The sequence below is a fragment of the Cherax quadricarinatus genome, chromosome 100, assembly GCF_038502225.1.
Source record: "Cherax quadricarinatus isolate ZL_2023a chromosome 100, ASM3850222v1, whole genome shotgun sequence".
Lineage (NCBI taxonomy): Eukaryota > Metazoa > Arthropoda > Malacostraca > Decapoda > Parastacidae > Cherax > Cherax quadricarinatus.
Window position 1 is genome coordinate 489,446 of NC_091391.1, and position 20,778 is coordinate 510,223.

The 20,778-nt window shown below is 44.3% G+C and overlaps 1 protein-coding gene across 5 annotated transcripts in view; it reads right to left on the reverse strand.

Moving 5' to 3' along the window:
• bora (aurora kinase A activator-like protein bora) overlaps positions 1–20,778 on the reverse strand; it is a gene marked incomplete at its 3' end in the record, with an annotated part of 45,436 nt that overhangs the window by 21,465 nt on the left and 3,193 nt on the right. For all 5 annotated transcript variants that reach the window (XM_070079538.1, XM_070079536.1, XM_070079539.1 and 2 more), the window contains 3 exon segments: positions 2,378–2,671; positions 17,106–17,528; positions 19,027–19,128. In XM_070079538.1, the coding sequence (XP_069935639.1) occupies positions 2,378–2,671; positions 17,106–17,528; positions 19,027–19,128 (819 nt within the window).

Consider the following 20,778-nt stretch of genomic DNA (forward strand, 5'->3'; position numbering starts at 1 on the left):
AATCAAAAACACCTCTATTTCTGTAATATGTTTTCCACTCTATCAAATGAGACCAAGAAAACGAGAATACAACCATAAATACTATACGAAAATAGACCACAAAGTCGGCATTTTAATTAAAAAAAAACGGTCGGAGTTTTTTTTTTCCTCATTATGCACTGCGTGCTCCAGGATTTTTTTTATATGGTGCACACTGACCACACAGACCCATTCTCTCACATGTGGGCCTACCAGCTTTCTTCTGCTTGATTTGAAGCCGCTAGAATTTATGAGTATATATACGTCAAACACGGCACCTCGTAAAACGTATATATACGGCCGCGACAGTCAAAGGGTTAATATATTTATAGATGGGGTTGTAAGAGAAGTAAATGCGAGGGTCTTGGCAAAAGGCGTGGAGTTAAAAGATAAAGAATCACACATAAAGTGGGAGTTGTCACAGTTGCTCTTTGCTAATGACACTGTGCTCTTGGAAGATTCTGAAGAGAAGTTGCAGAGATTGGTGGATGAATTTGGTAGGGTGTGCAAAAGAAGAAAATTAAAAGTGAATACAGGAAAGAGTAAGGTTATGAGTATAACAAAAAGATTAGGTGATGAAAGATTGGATATCAGATTGGAGGGAGAGAGTATGGAGGAGGTGAATGTATTCAGATATTTGGGAGTGGACGTGTCAGCGGATGGGTCTATGAAAGATGAGGTGAATCATAGAATTGATGAGGAGAAAAGGGTGAGTGGTGCACTTAGGAGTCTGTGGAGACAAAGAACTTTGTCCTTGGAGGCAAAGAGGGGAATGTATGAGAGTATAGTTTTACCAATGCTCTTATATGGGTGTGAAGCATGGGTGATGAATGTTGCAGCGAGGAGAAAGCTGGAGGCAGTGGAGATGTCATGTCTGAGGGTAATGTGTGGTGTGAATATAATGCAGAGAATTCGTAGTTTGGAAGTTAGGAGGAGGTGCGGGATTACCAAAACTGTTGTCCAGAGGGCTGAGGAAGGGTTGTTGAGGTGGTTCGGACATGTAGAGAGAATGGAGCGAAACAGAGTGACTTCAAGAGTGTATCAGTCTGTAGTGGAAGGAAAGCGGGGTAGGGGTCGGCCTAGGAAAGGTTGGAGGGAGGGGGTAAAGGAGGTTTTGTGTGCGAGGGGCTTGGACTTCCAGCAGGCATGCGTGAGCGTGTTTGATAGGAGTGAATGGAGACAAATGGTTTTTAATACTTGACGTGCTGTTGGAGTGTGAGCAAAGTAACATTTATGAAGGGATTCAAGGAGAGTGGCAGGCCGGACTTGAGTCCTGGAGATGGGAAGTACAGTGCCTGCACTCTGAAGGAGGGGTGTTAATGTTGCAGTTTAAAAACTGTAGTGTAAAGCACCCTTCTGGCAAGACAGTGATGGAGTGAATGATGGTGAAAGTTTCTCTTTTTCGGGCCACCCTGCCTTGGTGGGAATCGGCCAGTGTGATAATAAAAATAATAATAATAATATTGTTTTATTTTGGTATTTCATGTTTTACTTTACTTTTTATGCTGTTAGTACTGTATTTTATACTGTAAGGTTTAGGATAAACACTGTGTACAACACAAATACTTGTTTATTTTCCAGAAATTTGGCATAAAAAACACGGTCATAAGTCGAGTGGTCATAAGTCAGATGGTAGGTGTATACCCTTTCAAATTTATATGAAAAAACGAGGTAATGTAGAAACTTGTTATATATCTATGTGAACACAATACAAACAGAAGAGATATATCATTGGTTACACAAGATCATTATTATTAAAATATTCAAGAGAAAAAAGTAACCTTGTAAGGGTCATACAGCATCTCTGGAGAGGGAGGTAATCAGAAGATTAAATCCAAGAAAAAAGAGAGATATAATTCCTTGGATCAAGAGTCCTTCACCTATACCAAGGCACTGTCCTGGCAGGGATTGGCTATTAAAGGGTCACTGACTTTTTTGAGTTATCTTGGTGGGTAATTTACACTATGTACGATAATTGTACTTATGTATATCTGTGCCTAAATAAACTTACTCTCTGCTAAACAGAAAAAAAAAAAAGTTGTTAAATGGCAATGAATTATAGTATGTAAATTTTCCTTCCTTTCTATATAAAAATAAATGAATAAAATAATCCGAAGATAAGAAAATTATAATCTTCTAGTCTGACAAACAAAACTGATTCCAACTTTCCTCAAAAATATGGTATAAACATGGAAGCACTGCTTTGGCACTCTCAGAGTAGACAAGTTAGTCTGTGTTCTACTGAAGGAAATCCTAAATATTGTAAACCAGATGAAGATTACACATTAAGGCCTGGTGATGGACTGGGCTGTGGGGTTACTGACCCCCTGAATACCCTCCAGGTATATAACCAACTTACTTGTCAATGGCATCCTGTGCTTGACGTTCATAGTCAGGATCAATAACCACGTCTGCCTGGTTGAAGGGAGATGTTTCAATGTTTACTGGGTGTAAGAGAGCCAGTTGATCAATAGACCAACGAAACTTGCCATCAACTTTCTGACTGGGAGACACAACGTGGCGGAAGAGCGAAGGGCTCACAGTTGGCAGCTGCAGACACTCCGCTCCAACTTCAAATGGGTTTATGCTGTGATGGTTAAGGATACGTCTTTGCTGCGGTGTCTGTGGTCCTCTGCATTCATTAGACTTGGTGCTGTGAAAGATTAAGATATCATGTACACTCAAACACACACATCTAGGCTCATGGAGGTGAATAGAGAAAACTTTTTAAGTGAGTACATTTATAAAACTTATAGGTAGTAGGTTGGTAGACAGCAACCGCCCAGGGAGGTACTACCGTCCTGCCAAGTGAGTGTAAAACGAAAGCCTGTAATTGTTTTACATGATGGTAGGATTGCTGGTGTCCTTTTTTCTGTCTCATGAACATGCAAGATTTCAGGTACGTCTTGCTACTTCTACTTACACTTAGGTCACACTACACATACATGTACAAGCACATATATACACACCCCTCTGGGTTTTCTTCTATTTTCTTTCTAGTTCTTATTCTTGTTTATTTCCTCTTATCTCCATGGGGAAGTGGAACAGAATTCTTCCTCCGTAAGCCATGCGTGTTGTAAGAGGCAACTAAAATGCCGGGAGCAAGGGGCTAGTAACCTCTTCTCCTGTATATATTACTAAATGTAAAAGGAGAAACTTTCGTTTTTCCTTTTGGGCCACCCCGCCTCGGTGGGATACGGCCGGTGTGTTGAAAGAAAGAAAGAAGATTTATAAAACTGGGTTGCTTAAATGTGCGTGGATGTAGTGCGGATGACAAGAAACAGATGATTGCTGATGTTATGAATGAAAAGAAGTTGGATGTCCTGGCCCTAAGCGAAACAAAGCTGAAGGGGGTAGGAGAGTTTCAGTGGGGGGAAATAAATGGGATTAAATCTGGAGTATCTGAGAGAGTTAGAGCAAAGGAAGGGGTAGCAGTAATGTTAAATGATCAGTTATGGAAGGAGAAAAGAGAATATGAATGTGTAAATTCAAGAATTATGTGGATTAAAGTAAAGGTTGGATGCGAGAAGTGGGTCATAATAAGCGTGTATGCACCTGGAGAAGAGAGGAATGCAGAGGAGAGAGAGAGATTTTGGGAGATGTTAAGTGAATGTATAGGAGCCTTTGAACCAAGTGAGAGAGTAATTGTGGTAGGGGACTTGAATGCTAAAGTAGGAGAAACTTTTAGAGAGGGTGTGGTAGGTAAGTTTGGGGTGCCAGGTGTAAATGATAATGGGAGCCCTTTGATTGAACTTTGTATAGAAAGGGGTTTAGTTATAGGTAATACATATTTTAAGAAAAAGAGGATAAATAAGTATACACGATATGATGTAGGGCGAAATGACAGTAGTTTGTTGGATTATGTATTGGTAGATAAAAGACTGTTGAGTAGACTTCAGGATGTACATGTTTATAGAGGGGCCACAGATATATCAGATCACTTTCTAGTTGTAGCTACACTGAGAGTAAAAGGTAGATGGGATACAAGGAGAATAGAAGCATCAGGGAAGAGAGAGGTGAAGGTTTATAAACTAAAAGAGGAGGCAGTTAGGGTAAGATATAAACAGCTATTGGAGGATAGATGGGCTAATGAGAGCATAGGCAATGGGGTCGAAGAGGTATGGGGTAGGTTTAAAAATGTAGTGTTAGAGTGTTCAGCAGAAGTTTGTGGTTACAGGAAAGTGGGTGCAGGAGGGAAGAGGAGCGATTGGTGGAATGATGATGTAAAGAGAGTAGTAAGGGAGAAAAAGTTAGCATATGAGAAGTTTTTACAAAGTAGAAGTGATGCAAGGAGGGAAGAGTATATGGAGAAAAAGAGAGAAGTTAAGAGAGTGGTGAAGCAATGTAAAAAGAGAGCAAATGAGAGAGTGGGTGAGATGTTATCAACAAATTTTGTTGAAAATAAGAAAAAGTTTTGGAGTGAGATTAACAAGTTAAGAAAGCCTAGAGAACAAATGGATTTGTCAGTTAAAAATAGGAGAGGAGAGTTATTAAATGGAGAGTTAGAGGTATTGGGAAGATGGAAGGAATATTTTGAGGAATTGTTAAATGTTGATGAAGATAGGGAAGCTGTGATTTCGTGTATAGGGCAAGGAGGAATAACATCTTGTAGGAGTGAGGAAGAGCCAGTTGTGAGTGTGGGGGAAGTTCGTGAGGCAGTAGGTAAAATGAAAGGGGGTAAGGCAGCCGGGATTGATGGGATAAAGATAGAAATGTTAAAAGCAGGTGGGGATATAGTTTTGGAGTGGTTGGTGCAATTATTTAATAAATGTATGGAAGAAGGTAAGGTACCTAGGGATTGGCAGAGAGCATGCATAGTTCCTTTGTATAAAGGCAAAGGGGATAAAAGAGAGTGCAAAAATTATAGGGGGATAAGTCTGTTGAGTGTACCTGGTAAAGTGTATGGTAGAGTTATAATTGAAAGAATTAAGAGTAAGACGGAGAATAGGATAGCAGATGAACAAGGAGGCTTTAGGAAAGGTAGGGGGTGTGTGGACCAGGTGTTTACAGTGAAACATATAAGTGAACAGTATTTAGATAAGGCTAAAGAGGTCTTTGTGGCATTTATGGATTTGGAAAAGGCGTATGACAGGGTGGATAGGGGGGCAATGTGGCAGATGTTGCAAGTGTATGGTGTAGGAGGTAGGTTACTGAAAGCAGTGAAGAGTTTTTACGAGGATAGTGAGGCTCAAGTTAGAGTATGTAGGAAAGAGGGAAATTTTTTCCCAGTAAAAGTAGGCCTTAGACAAGGATGTGTGATGTCACCGTGGTTGTTTAATATATTTATAGATGGGGTTGTAAGAGAAGTAAATGCGAGGGTCTTGGCAAGAGGCGTGGAGTTAAAAGATAAAGAATCACACACAAAGTGGGAGTTGTCACAGCTGCTCTTTGCTGATGACACTGTGCTCTTGGGAGATTCTGAAGAGAAGTTGCAGAGATTGGTGGATGAATTTGGTAGGGTGTGCAAAAGAAGAAAATTAAAGGTGAATACAGGAAAGAGTAAGGTTATGAGGATAACAAAAAGATTAGGTGATGAAAGATTGAATATCAGATTGGAGGGAGAGAGTATGGAGGAGGTGAACGTATTCAGATATTTGGGAGTGGACGTGTCAGCAGATGGGTCTATGAAAGATGAGGTGAATCATAGAATTGATGAGGGAAAAAGAGTGAGTGGTGCACTTAGGAGTCTGTGGAGACAAAGAACTTTGTCCTTGGAGGCAAAGAGGGGAATGTATGAGAGTATAGTTTTACCAACGCTCTTATATGGGTGTGAAGCGTGGGTGATGAATGTTGCAGCGAGGAGAAGGCTGGAGGCAGTGGAGATGTCATGTCTGAGGGCAATGTGTGGTGTGAATATAATGCAGAGAATTCGTAGTTTGGAAGTTAGGAGGAGGTGCGGGATTACCAAAACTGTTGTCCAGAGGGCTGAGGAAGGGTTGTTGAGGTGGTTCGGACATGTAGAGAGAATGGAGCGAAACAGAATGACTTCAAGAGTGTATCAGTCTGTAGTGGAAGGAAGGCGGGGTAGGGGTCGGCCTAGGAAGGGTTGGAGGGAGGGGGTAAAGGAGGTTTTGTGTGCGAGGGGCTTGGACTTCCAGCAGGCATGCGTGAGCGTGTTTGATAGGAGTGAATGGAGACAAATGGTTTTTAATACTTGACGTGCTGTTGGAGTGTGAGCAAAGTAACATTTATGAAGGGATTCAGGGAAACCGGCAGGCCGGACTTGAGTCCTGGAGATGGGAAGTACAGTGCCTGCACTCTGAAGGAGGGGTGTTAATGTTGCAGTTTAAAAACTGTAGTGTAAAGCACCCTTCTGGCAAGACAGTGATGGAGTGAATGATGGTGAAAGTTTTTCTTTTTCGGGCCACCCTGCCTTGGTGGGAATCGGCCGGTGTGATAATAAAAATAAAAAATAAAATTTAGAACAAGACAAATGAGATCTCCATGGGGAAGTGGAACAGAACACTTCCTCTGTAAATCATGCATGTCATAAGAGGAGACTAACCTGCCCGGAGCAAGGGGCTAGTAACCCTTTCTCCTGTACATGTTACTAAAGTTGAAAAATAAACTTTTCTTTTACTCTTTTGAGCCATCCAGCTTTGGTAATATATGGCAGGTTTGTTGAAAGAAGAAGAAGAGAAACAGAGATGAGATGATATTGATAAGATAGAATATAACAGCTCTCTGGGCACTAGTGATTATGCAGTACTGAACCTTAAGTACCTAGTGCAACTAAATGTAAAGGAAAATATAATGGGTGGAGTGTGTGAAAAACCAGATTTTATAAGGAAAAATTTCAAGTTGAGAGACTTCCTGAATGCAGAGGACTGGGACAGTGAACATAAGAACATAAGAAAGGAGGAACACTGCAGCAGGCCTGTTGGCCCATACTAGGCAGGTCCTTTACAATTCATCCCACTAACAAAACATTTGCCCAACCCAATTTTCAATGCTACCCAAGAAATAAGCTCTGATGTGCAAGCCCCACTCAAATCCAACCCCTCCCACTCATGTACTTATCCAACCTAAATTTGAAACTACCCAAAGTCCTAGCCTCAATAACCCAACTAGGTAGACTGTTCCACTCATCAACTACCATATTTCCAAACCAATACTTTCCTATGTCCTTTCTAAATCTAAACTTATCTAATTTAAATCCATTACTGCAGGTTCTCTCTTGGAGAGATATCCTCAAGACCTTATTAATATCCCCTTTATTAATACCTATCTCCCACTTATACACTTCGATCATGTGAATTGGAAGGCGAGCCAGTGAAATGGAGTACCTAGCTGGAAAATGTAGGGAAGCTTAGGACACCATACCATGAAGATTCAGAAACAAAAAAGAAAGAGCCACTGGCTCAACCAGAGATGCAGAGAGGCGAAAAAAAAAAAGTGTAATTGAGTGGAAAAAATACAGAAAGAAAAGAATAGACAAGAACAGAGAATTTAGCAGTTTGGCCAGAAATAAATATCTTCGTCTTTCAACAAACCGGCTGTATCCCACAGAGGCAGGGTGACCCAAAAAGAAAAAGAAGAGTTTCTCTTTTTAACTTTAGTAATGTATACAGGAGAAGGGGTTACTAGCCCCTTGCTCCCGGTATTTTAGTTGCATCTTACGACATGCATGGCTTAGGGAGGAAGAATTCTGTTCCACTTCACCATGGACAGGATAAAAACACAGACATCACAGTCCAGTACTGACACCCTGACTTGGACTGAATGCACAGATATTACAATATGGTCACTACCTTCCTTTATATTCTAAAAATAACAATACTTTCTAATCTTAGCAACCCATTATAACACTTTAAATAAAAGAATTACTATATTATTTCACTTACATGTTTTAATGGGCACCTCTGGTCTTGTGTACCTCTCTTTCATACACTTATAAATTATCCATATTTTACCTAACCAGCCATTCTACCTTGCCTTCACCATGATGAACCTTGCCCTTCCACCATGATGAACCTTGCCCTTCCACCATGATGAACCTTGCCCTTCCACCATGATGAACCTTGCCCTTCCACCATGATGAACCTTGCCCTTCCACCATGATGAACCTTGCCCTTCCACCATGATGAACCTTGCCTTCACCATGATGAACCTTGCCCTTCCACCATGATAAACCTTGCCCTTCCACCATGATGAACCTTGCCCTTCCACCATGATGAACCTTGCCCTTCCACCATGATGAACCTTGCCTTCACCATGATGAACCTTGCCCTTCCACCATGATAAACCTTGCCCTTCCACCATGATGAACCTTGCCCTTCCACCATGATGAACCTTGCCCTTCCACCATGATGAACCTTGCCTTCACCATGATGAACCTAGCCCTTCCACCATGATAAACCTTGCCCTTCCACCATGATGAACCTTGCCTTCACCATGATGAACCTTGCCCTTCCACCATGATAAACCTTGCCCTTCCACCATGATGAACCTTGCCCTTCCACCATGATGAACCTTGCCCTTCCACCATGATGAACCTTGCCTTCACCATGATGAACCTTGCCCTTCCACCATGATAAACCTTGCCCTTCCACCATGATGAACCTTGCCCTTCCACCATGATGAACCTTGCCCTTCCACCATGATGAACCTTGCCCTTCCACCATGATGAACCTTGCCCTTCCACCATGATGAACCTTGCCCTTCCACCATGATGAACCTTGCCCTTCCACCATGATGAACCTTGCCCTTCCACCATGATGAACCTTGCCCTTCCACCATGATGAACCTTGCCTTCACCATGATGAACCTTGCCCTTCCACCATGATGAACCTTGCCCTTCCACCATGATGAACCTTGCCCTTCCACCATGATGAACCTTGCCTTCACCATGATGAACCTTGCCCTTCCACCATGATGAACCTTGCCCTTCCACCATGATGAACCTTGCCCTTCCACCATGATGAACCTTGCCCTTCCACCATGATGAACCTTGCCCTTCCACCATGATAAACCTTGCCCTTCCACCATGATGAACCTTGCCTTCCCCATGATGAACCTTGCCCTTCCACCATGATAAACCTTGCCCTTCCACCATGATGAACCTTGCCTTCCCCATGATGTACCTTGCCCTTCCACCATGATAAACCTTGCCCTTCCACCATGATGAACCTTGCCTTCCCCATGATGAACCTTGCCCTTCCACCATGATAAACCTTGCCCTTCCACCATGATAAACCTTGCCCTTCCACCATGATGAACCTTGCCTTCACCATGATGAACCTTGCCCTTCCACCATGATAAACCTTGCCCTTCCACCATGATGAACCTTGCCTTCACCATGATGAACCTTGCCCTTCCACCATGATAAACCTTGCCCTTCCACCATGATGAACCTTGCCTTCCCCATGATGAACCTTGCCCTTCCACCATGATAAACCTTGCCCTTCCACCATGATGAACCTTGCCTTCCCCATGATGAACCTTGCCCTTCCACCATGATGAACCTTGCCCTTCCACCATGATAAACCTTGCCCTTCCACCATGATGAACCTTGCCTTCCCCATGATGAACCTTGCCCTTCCACCATGATAAACCTTGCCCTTCCACCATGATGAACCTTGCCTTCCCCATGATGAACCTTGCCCTTCCACCATGATAAACCTTGCCCTTCCACCATGATGAACCTTGCCTTCCCCATGATGAACCTTGCCCTTCCACCATGATAAACCTTGCCCTTCCACCATGATGAACCTTGCCTTCCCCATGATGAACCTTGCCCTTCCACCATGATAAACCTTGCCCTTCCACCATGATAAACCTTGCCCTTCCACCATGATGAACCTTGCCTTCACCATGATGAACCTTGCCCTTCCACCATGATAAACCTTGCCCTTCCACCATGATGAACCTTGCCTTCACCATGATGAACCTTGCCCTTCCACCATGATAAACCTTGCCCTTCCACCATGATGAACCTTGCCTTCCCCATGATGAACCTTGCCCTTCCACCATGATAAACCTTGCCCTTCCACCATGATGAACCTTGCCTTCCCCATGATGAACCTTGCCCTTCCACCATGATAAACCTTGCCCTTCCACCATGATGAACCTTGCCTTCACCATGATGAACCTTGCCCTTCCACCATGATAAACCTTGCCCTTCCACCATGATGAACCTTGCCTTCACCATGATGAACCTTGCCCTTCCACCATGATAAACCTTGCCCTTCCACCATGATGAACCTTGCCTTCACCATGATGAACCTTGCCCTTCCACCATGATAAACCTTGCCCTTCCACCATGATGAACCTTGCCTTCACCATGATGAACCTTGCCCTTCCACCATGATAAACCTTGCCCTTCCACCATGATGAACCTTGCCTTCACCATGATGAACCTTGCCCTTCCACCATGATAAACCTTGCCCTTCCACCATGATGAACCTTGCCTTCACCATGATGAACCTTGCCCTTCCACCATGATAAACCTTGCCCTTCCACCATGATGAACCTTGCCTTCCCCATGATGAACCTTGCCCTTCCACCATGATAAACCTTGCCCTTCCACCATGATGAACCTTGCCTTCACCATGATGAACCTTGCCCTTCCACCATGATAAACCTTGCCCTTCCACCATGATGAACCTTGCCTTCACCATGATGAACCTTGCCCTTCCACCATGATAAACCTTGCCCTTCCACCATGATGAACCTTGCCTTCACCATGATGAACCTTGCCCTTCCACCATGATAAACCTTGCCCTTCCACCATGATGAACCTTGCCTTCCCCATGATGAACCTTGCCCTTCCACCATGATAAACCTTGCCCTTCCACCATGATGAACCTTGCCTTCACCATGATGAACCTTGCCCTTCCACCATGATAAACCTTGCCCTTCCACCATGATGAACCTTGCCTTCACCATGATGAACCTTGCCCTTCCACCATGATAAACCTTGCCCTTCCACCATGATGAACCTTGCCTTCACCATGATGAACCTTGCCCTTCCACCATGATAAACCTTGCCCTTCCACCATGATGAACCTTGCCTTCACCATGATGAACCTTGCCCTTCCACCATGATGAACCTTGCCCTTCCACCATGATGAACCTTGCCTTCACCATGATGAACCTTGCCCTTCCACCGTGATAAGCCTTGCCCTGCCACCATGATGAACCTTGCCTTCACCATGATGAAACTAGCCCTTCCACCATGATTAACCTTGCCCTTCCACCATGATGAACCTTGCCTTCACCATGATGAACCTTGCCCTTCCACCATGATAAACCTTGCCCTTCCACCATGATGAACCTTGCCTTCACCATGATGAACCTTGCCCTTCCACCATGATGAACCTTGCCCTTCCACCATGATGAACCTTGCCTTCACCATGATGAACCTTGCCCTTCCACCATGATAAACCTTGCCCTTCCACCATGATGAACCTTGCCTTCACCATGATGAACCTTGCCCTTCCACCATGATGAACCTTGCCCTTCCACCATGATGAACCTTGCCTTCACCATGATGAACCTTGCCCTTCCACCATGATGAACCATGCCCTTCCACCATGATGAACCTTGCCCTTCCACCATGATGAACCTTGCCCTTCCACCATGATAAACCTTGCCCTTCCACCATGATGAACCTTGCCTTCACCATGATGAACCTTGCCCTTCCACCATGATGAACCTTGCCCTTCCACCATGATGAACCTTGCCTTCACCATGATGAACCTTGCCCTTCCACCATGATGAACCTTGCCCTTCCACCATGATGAACCTTGCCTTCACCATGATGAACCTTGCCCTTCCACCATGATAAACCTTGCCCTTCCACCATGATGAACCTTGCCTTCACCATGATGAACCTTGCCCTTCCACCATGATGAACCTTGCCCTTCCACCATGATGAACCTTGCCTTCACCATGATGAACCTTGCCCTTCCACCATGATGAACCTTGCCCTTCCACCATGATGAACCTTGCCCTTCCACCATGATGAACCTTGCCTTCACCATGATGAACCTTGCCCTTCCACCATGATAAACCTGGCCCTTCCACCATGATGAACCATTGAACCTTGCCTTCACCATGATAAACCTTGCCCTTCCACCATGATGAACCTTGCCCTTCCACCATGATGAACCTTGCCTTCACCATGATGAACCTTGCCCTTCCACCATGATGAACCTTGCCCTTCCACCATGATGAACCTTGCCCTTCCACCATGATGAACCTTGCCTTCACCATGATGAACCTTGCCCTTCCACCATGATGAACCTTGCCTTCACCATGATGAACCTTGCCCTTCCACCATGATGAACCTTGCCCTTCCACCATGATGAACCTTGCCTTCACCATGATGAACCTTGCCCTTCCACCATGATGAACCTTGCCCTTCCACCATGATGAACCTTGCCCTTCCACCATGATGAACCTTGCCTTCACCATGATGAACCTTGCCCTTCCACCATGATGAACCTTGCCCTTCCACCATGATGAACCTTGCCCTTCCACCATGATGAACCTTGCCCTTCCACCATGATAAACCTTGCCCTTCCACCATGATGAACCTTGCCTTCACCATGATGAACCTTGCCCTTCCACCATGATAAACCTTGCCCTTCCACCATGATGAACCTTGCCTTCACCATGATGAACCTTGCCCTTCCACCATGATGAACCTTGCCCTTCCACCATGATGAACCTTGCCCTTCCACCATGATGAACCTTGCCCTTCCACCATGATGAACCTTGCCCTTCCACCATGATGAACCTTGCCCTTCCACCATGATAAACCTTGCCCTTCCACCATGATGAACCTTGCCCTTCCACCATGATGAACCTTGCCCTTCCACCATGATGAACCTTGCCTTCACCATGATGAACCTTGCCCTTCCACCATGATAAACCTTGCCCTTCCACCATGATGAACCTTGCCCTTCCACCATGATGAACCTTGCCCTTCCACCATGATGAACCTTGCCCTTCCACCATGATGAACCTTGCCCTTCCACCATGATGAACCTTGCCCTTCCACCATGATGAACCTTGCCCTTCCACCATGATGAACCTTGCCCTTCCACCATGATGAACCTTGCCCTTCCACCATGATGAACCTTGCCCTTCCACCATGATGAACCTTGCCCTTCCACCATGATGAACCTTGCCCTTCCACCATGATGAACCTTGCCCTTCCACCATGATGAACCTTGCCCTTCCACCATGATGAACCTTGCCCTTCCACCATGATGAACCTTGCCCTTCCACCATGATGAACCTTGCCCTTCCACCATGATGAACCTTGCCCTTCCACCATGATGAACCTTGCCCTTCCACCATGATGAACCTTGCCCTTCCACCATGATGAACCTTGCCCTTCCACCATGATGAACCTTGCCCTTCCACCATGATGAACCTTGCCTTCACCATGATGAACCTTGCCCTTCCACCATGATGAACCTTGCCCTTCCACCATGATGAACCTTGCCCTTCCACCATGATGAACCTTGCCCTTCCACCATGATGAACCTTGCCCTTCCACCATGATGAACCTTGCCCTTCCACCATGATGAACCTTGCCCTTCCACCATGATGAACCTTGCCCTTCCACCATGATGAACCTTGCCCTTCCACCATGATGAACCTTGCCCTTCCACCATGATGAACCTTGCCCTTCCACCATGATGAACCTTGCCCTTCCACCATGATGAACCTTGCCCTTCCACCATGATGAACCTTGCCCTTCCACCATGATGAACCTTGCCCTTCCACCATGATGAACCTTGCCCTTCCACCATGATGAACCTTGCCCTTCCACCATGATGAACCTTGCCCTTCCACCATGATGAACCTTGCCCTTCCACCATGATGAACCTTGCCCTTCCACCATGATGAACCTTGCCCTTCCACCATGATGAACCTTGCCCTTCCACCATGATGAACCTTGCCCTTCCACCATGATGAACCTTGCCCTTCCACCATGATGAACCTTGCCCTTCCACCATGATGAACCTTGCCCTTCCACCATGATGAACCTTGCCCTTCCACCATGATGAACCTTGCCCTTCCACCATGATAAACTAGCCTCCCACCATGATAAACTAAGCTTCCCACTATGATGAACTAGCCTCCCACCATGATAAACTAGCCTCCCACCATGATAAACTAAGCTTCCCACTATGATAAACTAGCCTCCCACCATGATAAACTAGCCTCCCACCATGATAAACTAAGCTTCCCACTATGATAAACTAGCCTCCCACCATGATAAACTAGCCTCCCACCATGATAAACTAAGCTTCCCACTATGATAAACTAGCCTCCCACCATGATAAACTAGCCTCCCACCATGATAAACTAAGCTTCCCACTATGATAAACTAGCCTCCCACCATGATAAACTAGCCTCTCACCATGATAAACTAAGCTTCCAACTATGATAAACTAGCCTCCCACCATGATAAACTAGCCTCCCACCATGATAAACTAAGCTTCCCACTATGATAAACTAGCCTCCCACCATGATAAACTAGCCTCTCACCATGATAAACTAAGCTTCCCACTATGATAAACTAGCCTCCCACCATGATAAACTAGCCTCCCACCATGATAAACTAGCCTCTCACCATGATAAACTAAGCTTCCCACTATGATGAACTAGCCTCCCACCATGATAAACTAGCCTCCCACCATGATAAACTAGCCTCCCACCATGATAAACTAAGCTTCCCACTATGATGAACTAGCCTCCCACCATGATAAACTAGCCTCCCACCATGATAAACTAGCCTCCCACCATGATAAACTAAGCTTCCCACTATGATAAACTAGCCTCCCACCATGATAAACTAGCCTCCCACCATGATAAACTAAGCTTCCCACTATGATAAACTAGCCTCCCACCATGATAAACTAGCCTCCCACCATGATAAACTAAGCTTCCCACTATGATAAACTAGCCTCCCACCATGATAAACTAGCCTCCCACCATGATAAACTAGCCTCCCACCATGATAAACTAGCCTCCCACCATGATAAACTAGCCTCCCACCATGATAAACTAAGCTTCCCACTATGATAAACTAGGCTCCCACCATGATAAACTAGTGTCCCACCATGATAAACTAGCCTCCCACCATGATAAACTAGTGTCCCACTATGATAAACTAGCCTCCCACCATGATAAACTAGCGTCCCACTATGATAAACTAGTGTCCCACTATGATAAACTAGCCTCCCACCATGATAAACTAGCCTCCCACCATGATAAACTAGCCTCCCACCATGATAAACTAGCCTCCCACCATGATAAACTAGCCTCTCACCATGATAAACTAGCCTCCCACCATGATAAACTAGCCTCTCACCATGATAAACTAGCCTCCCACCATGATAAACTAGCCTCTCACCATGATAAACTAGCCTCCCACCATGATAAACTAGCCTCCCACCATGATAAACTAGCCTCCCACCATGATAAACTAGCCTCTCACCATGATAAACTAGCCTCCCACCATGATAAACTAGCCTCCCACCATGATAAACTAGCCTCTCACCATGATAAACTAGCCTCCCACCATGATAAACTAGCCTCTCACCATGATAAACTAGCCTCTCACCATGATAAACTAGCCTCCCACCATGATAAACTAGCCTCCCACCATGATAAACTAGCCTCCCACCATGATAAACTAGCCTCTCACCATGATAAACTAGCCTCCCACCATGATAAACTAGCCTCTCACCATGATAAACTAGCCTCCCACCATGATAAACTAGCCTCCCACCATGATAAACTAAGCTTCCCATTATGATAAACTAGCCTCCCACCATGATAAACTAGCCTCTCACCATGATAAACTAGCCTCCCACCATGATAAACTAGCCTCTCACCATGATAAACTAGCCTCCCACCATGATAAACTAGCCTCTCACCATGATAAACTAGCCTCCCACCATGATAAACTAGCCTCCCACCATGATAAACTAAGCTTCCCATTATGATAAACTAGCCTCCCACCATGATAAACTAGCCTCTCACCATGATAAACTAGCCTCCCACCATGATAAACTAGCCTCTCACCATGATAAACTAGCCTCCCACCATGATAAACTAGCCTCTCACCATGATAAACTAGCCTCCCACCATGATAAACTAGCCTCCCACCATGATAAACTAAGCTTCCCATTATGATAAACTAGCCTCCCACCATGATAAACTAGCCTCTCACCATGATAAACTAGCCTCCCACCATGATAAACTAGCCTCTCACCATGATAAACTAGCCTCCCACCATGATAAACTAGCCTCCCACCATGATAAACTAGCCTCCCACCATGATAAACTAGCCTCCCACCATGATAAACTAAGCTTCCCATTATGATAAACTAGCCTCCCACCATGATAAACTAGCCTCTCACCATGATAAACTAGCCTCCCACCATGATAAACTAGCCTCCCACCATGATAAACTAAGCTTCCCATTATGATAAACTAGCCTCCCACCATGATAAACTAGCCTCTCACCATGATAAACTAGCCTCCCACCATGATAAACTAGCCTCCCACCATGTTAAACTAGCCTCCCACCATGATAAACTAGCCTCCCACCATGATAAACTAGCCTCTCACCATGATAAACTAGCCTCCCACCATGATAAACTAGCCTCTCACCATGATAAACTAGCCTCCCACCATGATAAACTAGCCTCTCACCATGATAAACTAGCCTCCCACCATGATAAACTAGCCTCCCACCATGTTAAACTAGCCTCCCACCATGATAAACTAAGCCTCCTACCATGATAAACTAGCCTCTCACCATGATAAACTAGCCTCTCACCATGATAAACTAGCCTCTCACCATACCTTTACCTTTTGAAGAGTTTAAAGTTTTTCTCGTCTATTAGCAACCCACTGTAAACTTCTGAGTCTTCCACCTTGATATACCAGGTGTCTCTACCATGATGTCCCAGACATTCCATCATAATATCCAAAGTGAATCACCATAATGTCCAAAGCGAACTACCATAATGCTCACCAGTGAACCACCATGATGTCCTAGATTTGTACATTAGTGGGGGAAGAACATTACTTATAAATCTTATAAATTAACTTACCTAGAAAATCTCTCTGAAGGAGTACGGAATACTGATCGATCGGAGGGAGACGGAGTCAGCGAAGACTTGGAAGGTGTGATATTCAGGCACTGGTGACTGTGATGTTTGCTCACTGAGTTTTCTCCACTAGAACCGCTGCCGTTCCTCACCTTTTTAGCCCTGCTTCCTTCTTTATCTGGACCTCTCTCTACAATGGGCTCATCTGGAAAATTATTTTCGGTATTTGGTGTTCCCTTTCCAGTGCAGGGATAACGACCTCTGCCACCGATGTTGCTCTTGGGGCTCTCCTCTGAAGGAGGAGTGTTCTTGAGGCTCGAGGGGCTGTGTGTTGAAGACAAGGTGGATCCATGCTGAGACTCCCATATGAGAGGGTAAGCAAAAGGTGAAGATTCCCCAGTCTCATCTGAGGAAGTACCTCGAAACCTGGAAGATTTACTCAATTATGATTCTAATACAACTTTATAGAAATCATATATTTACTGTGTGTACGGAACTGCCAAGGTAAAAATAGCAAGAAATATGCTGTCTATCACCAGGTGCTCTGCTCTATATACAAGGAGCCAGAGATACTAGGAAATATTTCTTCAGAGTGCTAGATCAATGGAATGAATTTCAAGAGGATGTGCTAAGTGCTGCGATCATTGGAAACTCTAAAAAATTACATGAACAAATTACTGAAACCAAGACACCACGAGGACAGGTCTCCCCCCAAATCGTTGTGTAAGACCACAAGAAAGGAGGATCACTGCAGCAGGCCTACTGGCCCAAACTAGGCAAGTCCTTCTCAAACCAACTAGCAAAATTATTTGTTCAACTCATTTTTAATACTACCCAAGGAATGAGCTTCAATAACTCAATTACTCAGGTGCAAGTCCGACTCAAACCCAACTTCCTCATTCATGTATTTATCTAGCCTAAATCTGAAGCTAAGCAAGAGTTAAGCAAGTTATGCAAGAGTTTTTACAAGGCAGCCTGTTCCACTCATCAACTACTCTATACACAAATTTTCAGGTTTGGAACTGTTCCCATACTCAGTTTCACTACTACCCACCCTTCCAGTCTAATAAAACTGACTTCTGTTTAATCTCTGCTACAGTGACAGCAGCAGCAACCCAAACCTCACACCAGTTTACCTGGAGTTTACCTGGAGAGAGTTCCGGGGTCAACGCCCCCGCAGCCCGGTCTGTGACCAGGCCTCCTGGTGGAACAGATCACTTTCCTGTACATTATTATTATTATTTTTTTTTTAACAAACCGGCCGTATCCCACCAAGGCGGGGCGGCCCAAAAAGAAAAACAAAAGTTTCTCCTTTTAAATTTAGTAATTTATACAGGAGAAAGGGTTACTAACCCCTTGCTCCTATTATTATTATAATGAGAAATAAACACTAAACCCACAAAGGTCATACAACACCTTCCTGCACCATGCTGCAAACTATGCAGAACTCAGCTCAAACAAGTAGAACACTCCAGCAATTGACTTCTTTGTCAACCGCCAACAAAATGACACGAGTTAGGCCACAGACCCAATATTGAGTCAAGTAAGAACCAAAAATAACAGGTTTAAATTAGAGAAATTTAGATTTAGAAAGAACATAGATAAGTACTGGTTTTTCAAACAGTTGTCAATGAGGGGAATAATCTACCGAGTAGGGTAAGATTTTCTTTAGCTTTAAAAAGAGATTAGACAAATTGATGAGTGAGAAGTGCTGGGTGTGATTAGTACCTGAGGTATTTAAGAGAATTCTAGGGTAACTCTGGGAAAAGCTTGCACAAATAGGTGGGTGGGAATGGTTGATTATTTTATGAGGATCTACCTTTTATGGGCCAGTAGGCCTACTACAATGCTCCTCCATTTTTATATTCTAGGAAGAGCGTGCCCCAGAATCCTGTTCTTACCTGAATTTTCAAAATTTACCAACCTGGTGGATTCAGCTGGCTCATGATCACTTCCTGCTGAGGAGGTAGCTGAAGTTAAATTCATAATACAGCTGCAGCTGGAAATACAGCAGAGACATCTGGTGCTGTAACAGAAAATGCAGCAATCTTATTCAATCCACTTTTTTTAACAATGAAATTAAAAAAGTCAAGAACTCTTGATTAATTCCTCTCTCTCACTAGCCTTCTTGTTCCTCCTTATTTCTTAAATCTCTCTCACCCACATTAAGTGTAAGACAGGGTAGACCATTCAGCTCAAACCCACGGACATGTTTAGTATGCTCTGTGATACCAGTACTGCACCTGCTTCACTGTATACTGTGATACCAGTACTGCACCTGCTTCACTGTATACTGTGATACCAGTACTGCACCTGTTTCAGTGTATACTGTGATACCAGTACTGCACCTGCTTCAGTGTATACTGTGATACCAGTACTGCACCTGCTTCACTGTATACTGTGATACCAGTACTGCACCTGCTTCACTGTATACTGTGATACCAGTACTGCACCTGTTTCAGTGTATACTGTGATACCAGTACTGCACCTGCTTCACTGTATACTGTGATACCAGTACTGCACCTGCTTCACTGTATACTGTGATACCAGTACTGCACCTGCTTCACTGTATACTGTGATACCAGTACTGCACCTGTTTCAGTGTATACTGTGATACCAGTACTGCACCTGCTTCACTGTATACTGTGATACCAGTACTGCATCTGTTTCAGTGTATACTGTGATACCAGTACTGCACCTGTTTCAGTGTATACTGTGATACCAGTACTGCACCTGCTTCACTGTATACTGTGATACCAGTACCTGCTTCACTGTATACTGTGATACCAGTACTGCACCTGTTTCAGTGTATACTGTGATACCAGCACCTGCTTCACTGTATACTGTGATACCAGTACTCACCTGCTTCACTGTATACTGTGATACCAGTACTGCACCTGCTTCACTGTATACTGTGATACCAGTACTGCACCTGCTTCACTGTATACTGTGATACCAGTACTGCACCTGCTTCACTGTATACTGTGATACCAGTACTATCTTCACTGTATACTGTGATACCAGTACTGCACCTGCTTCATTAACTAAGGCAATATAATCTTTCTGAAGCTGCACATAAATACATGATACAAATGGTGACCCTAGCAATCCGCCTGGCCAGAGTCCACGCTTATATTGTAAAGAAAATCTCATATGATATAGACTTGTGTTATTTACCCATATAAAGATTATTATTATTTGACTTAACAACTCAGACTTACACGAAGATTATTACAGTGGACCCCCGGTTACCGATATTTTTTCATTCCAGAAGTATGTTCAGGTGCCAGTACTGACCGAATTTGTTCCCATAAGGAATATTGTGAAGTAGATTAGTCCATTTCAGACCCCAAACATACACATACAAACGCACTTACATAAATACACTTATATAATTGGTCGCATTGGGAGCTGATCGTTAAGCGGGGGTCCACTGTATATTAGATTGAGGAATATTTTTGACACATTGGCCATTTCCCACCAAGGCAGGGTGACCCAAAAAAGAATACTTTCATCATCACTCACTCCATCTCCGTTTTGCCAGAGGCATGCTGATACTACAGTTCAAAAGCTACAACATATCTCCACCCGTCCTTCAAGGAAATGTGTAGATAAAATCTCAAGCTTTAGTTGGATGGTTGTATGAGTTTACTGAAAGTTGTTGCTGTGTGGTCCA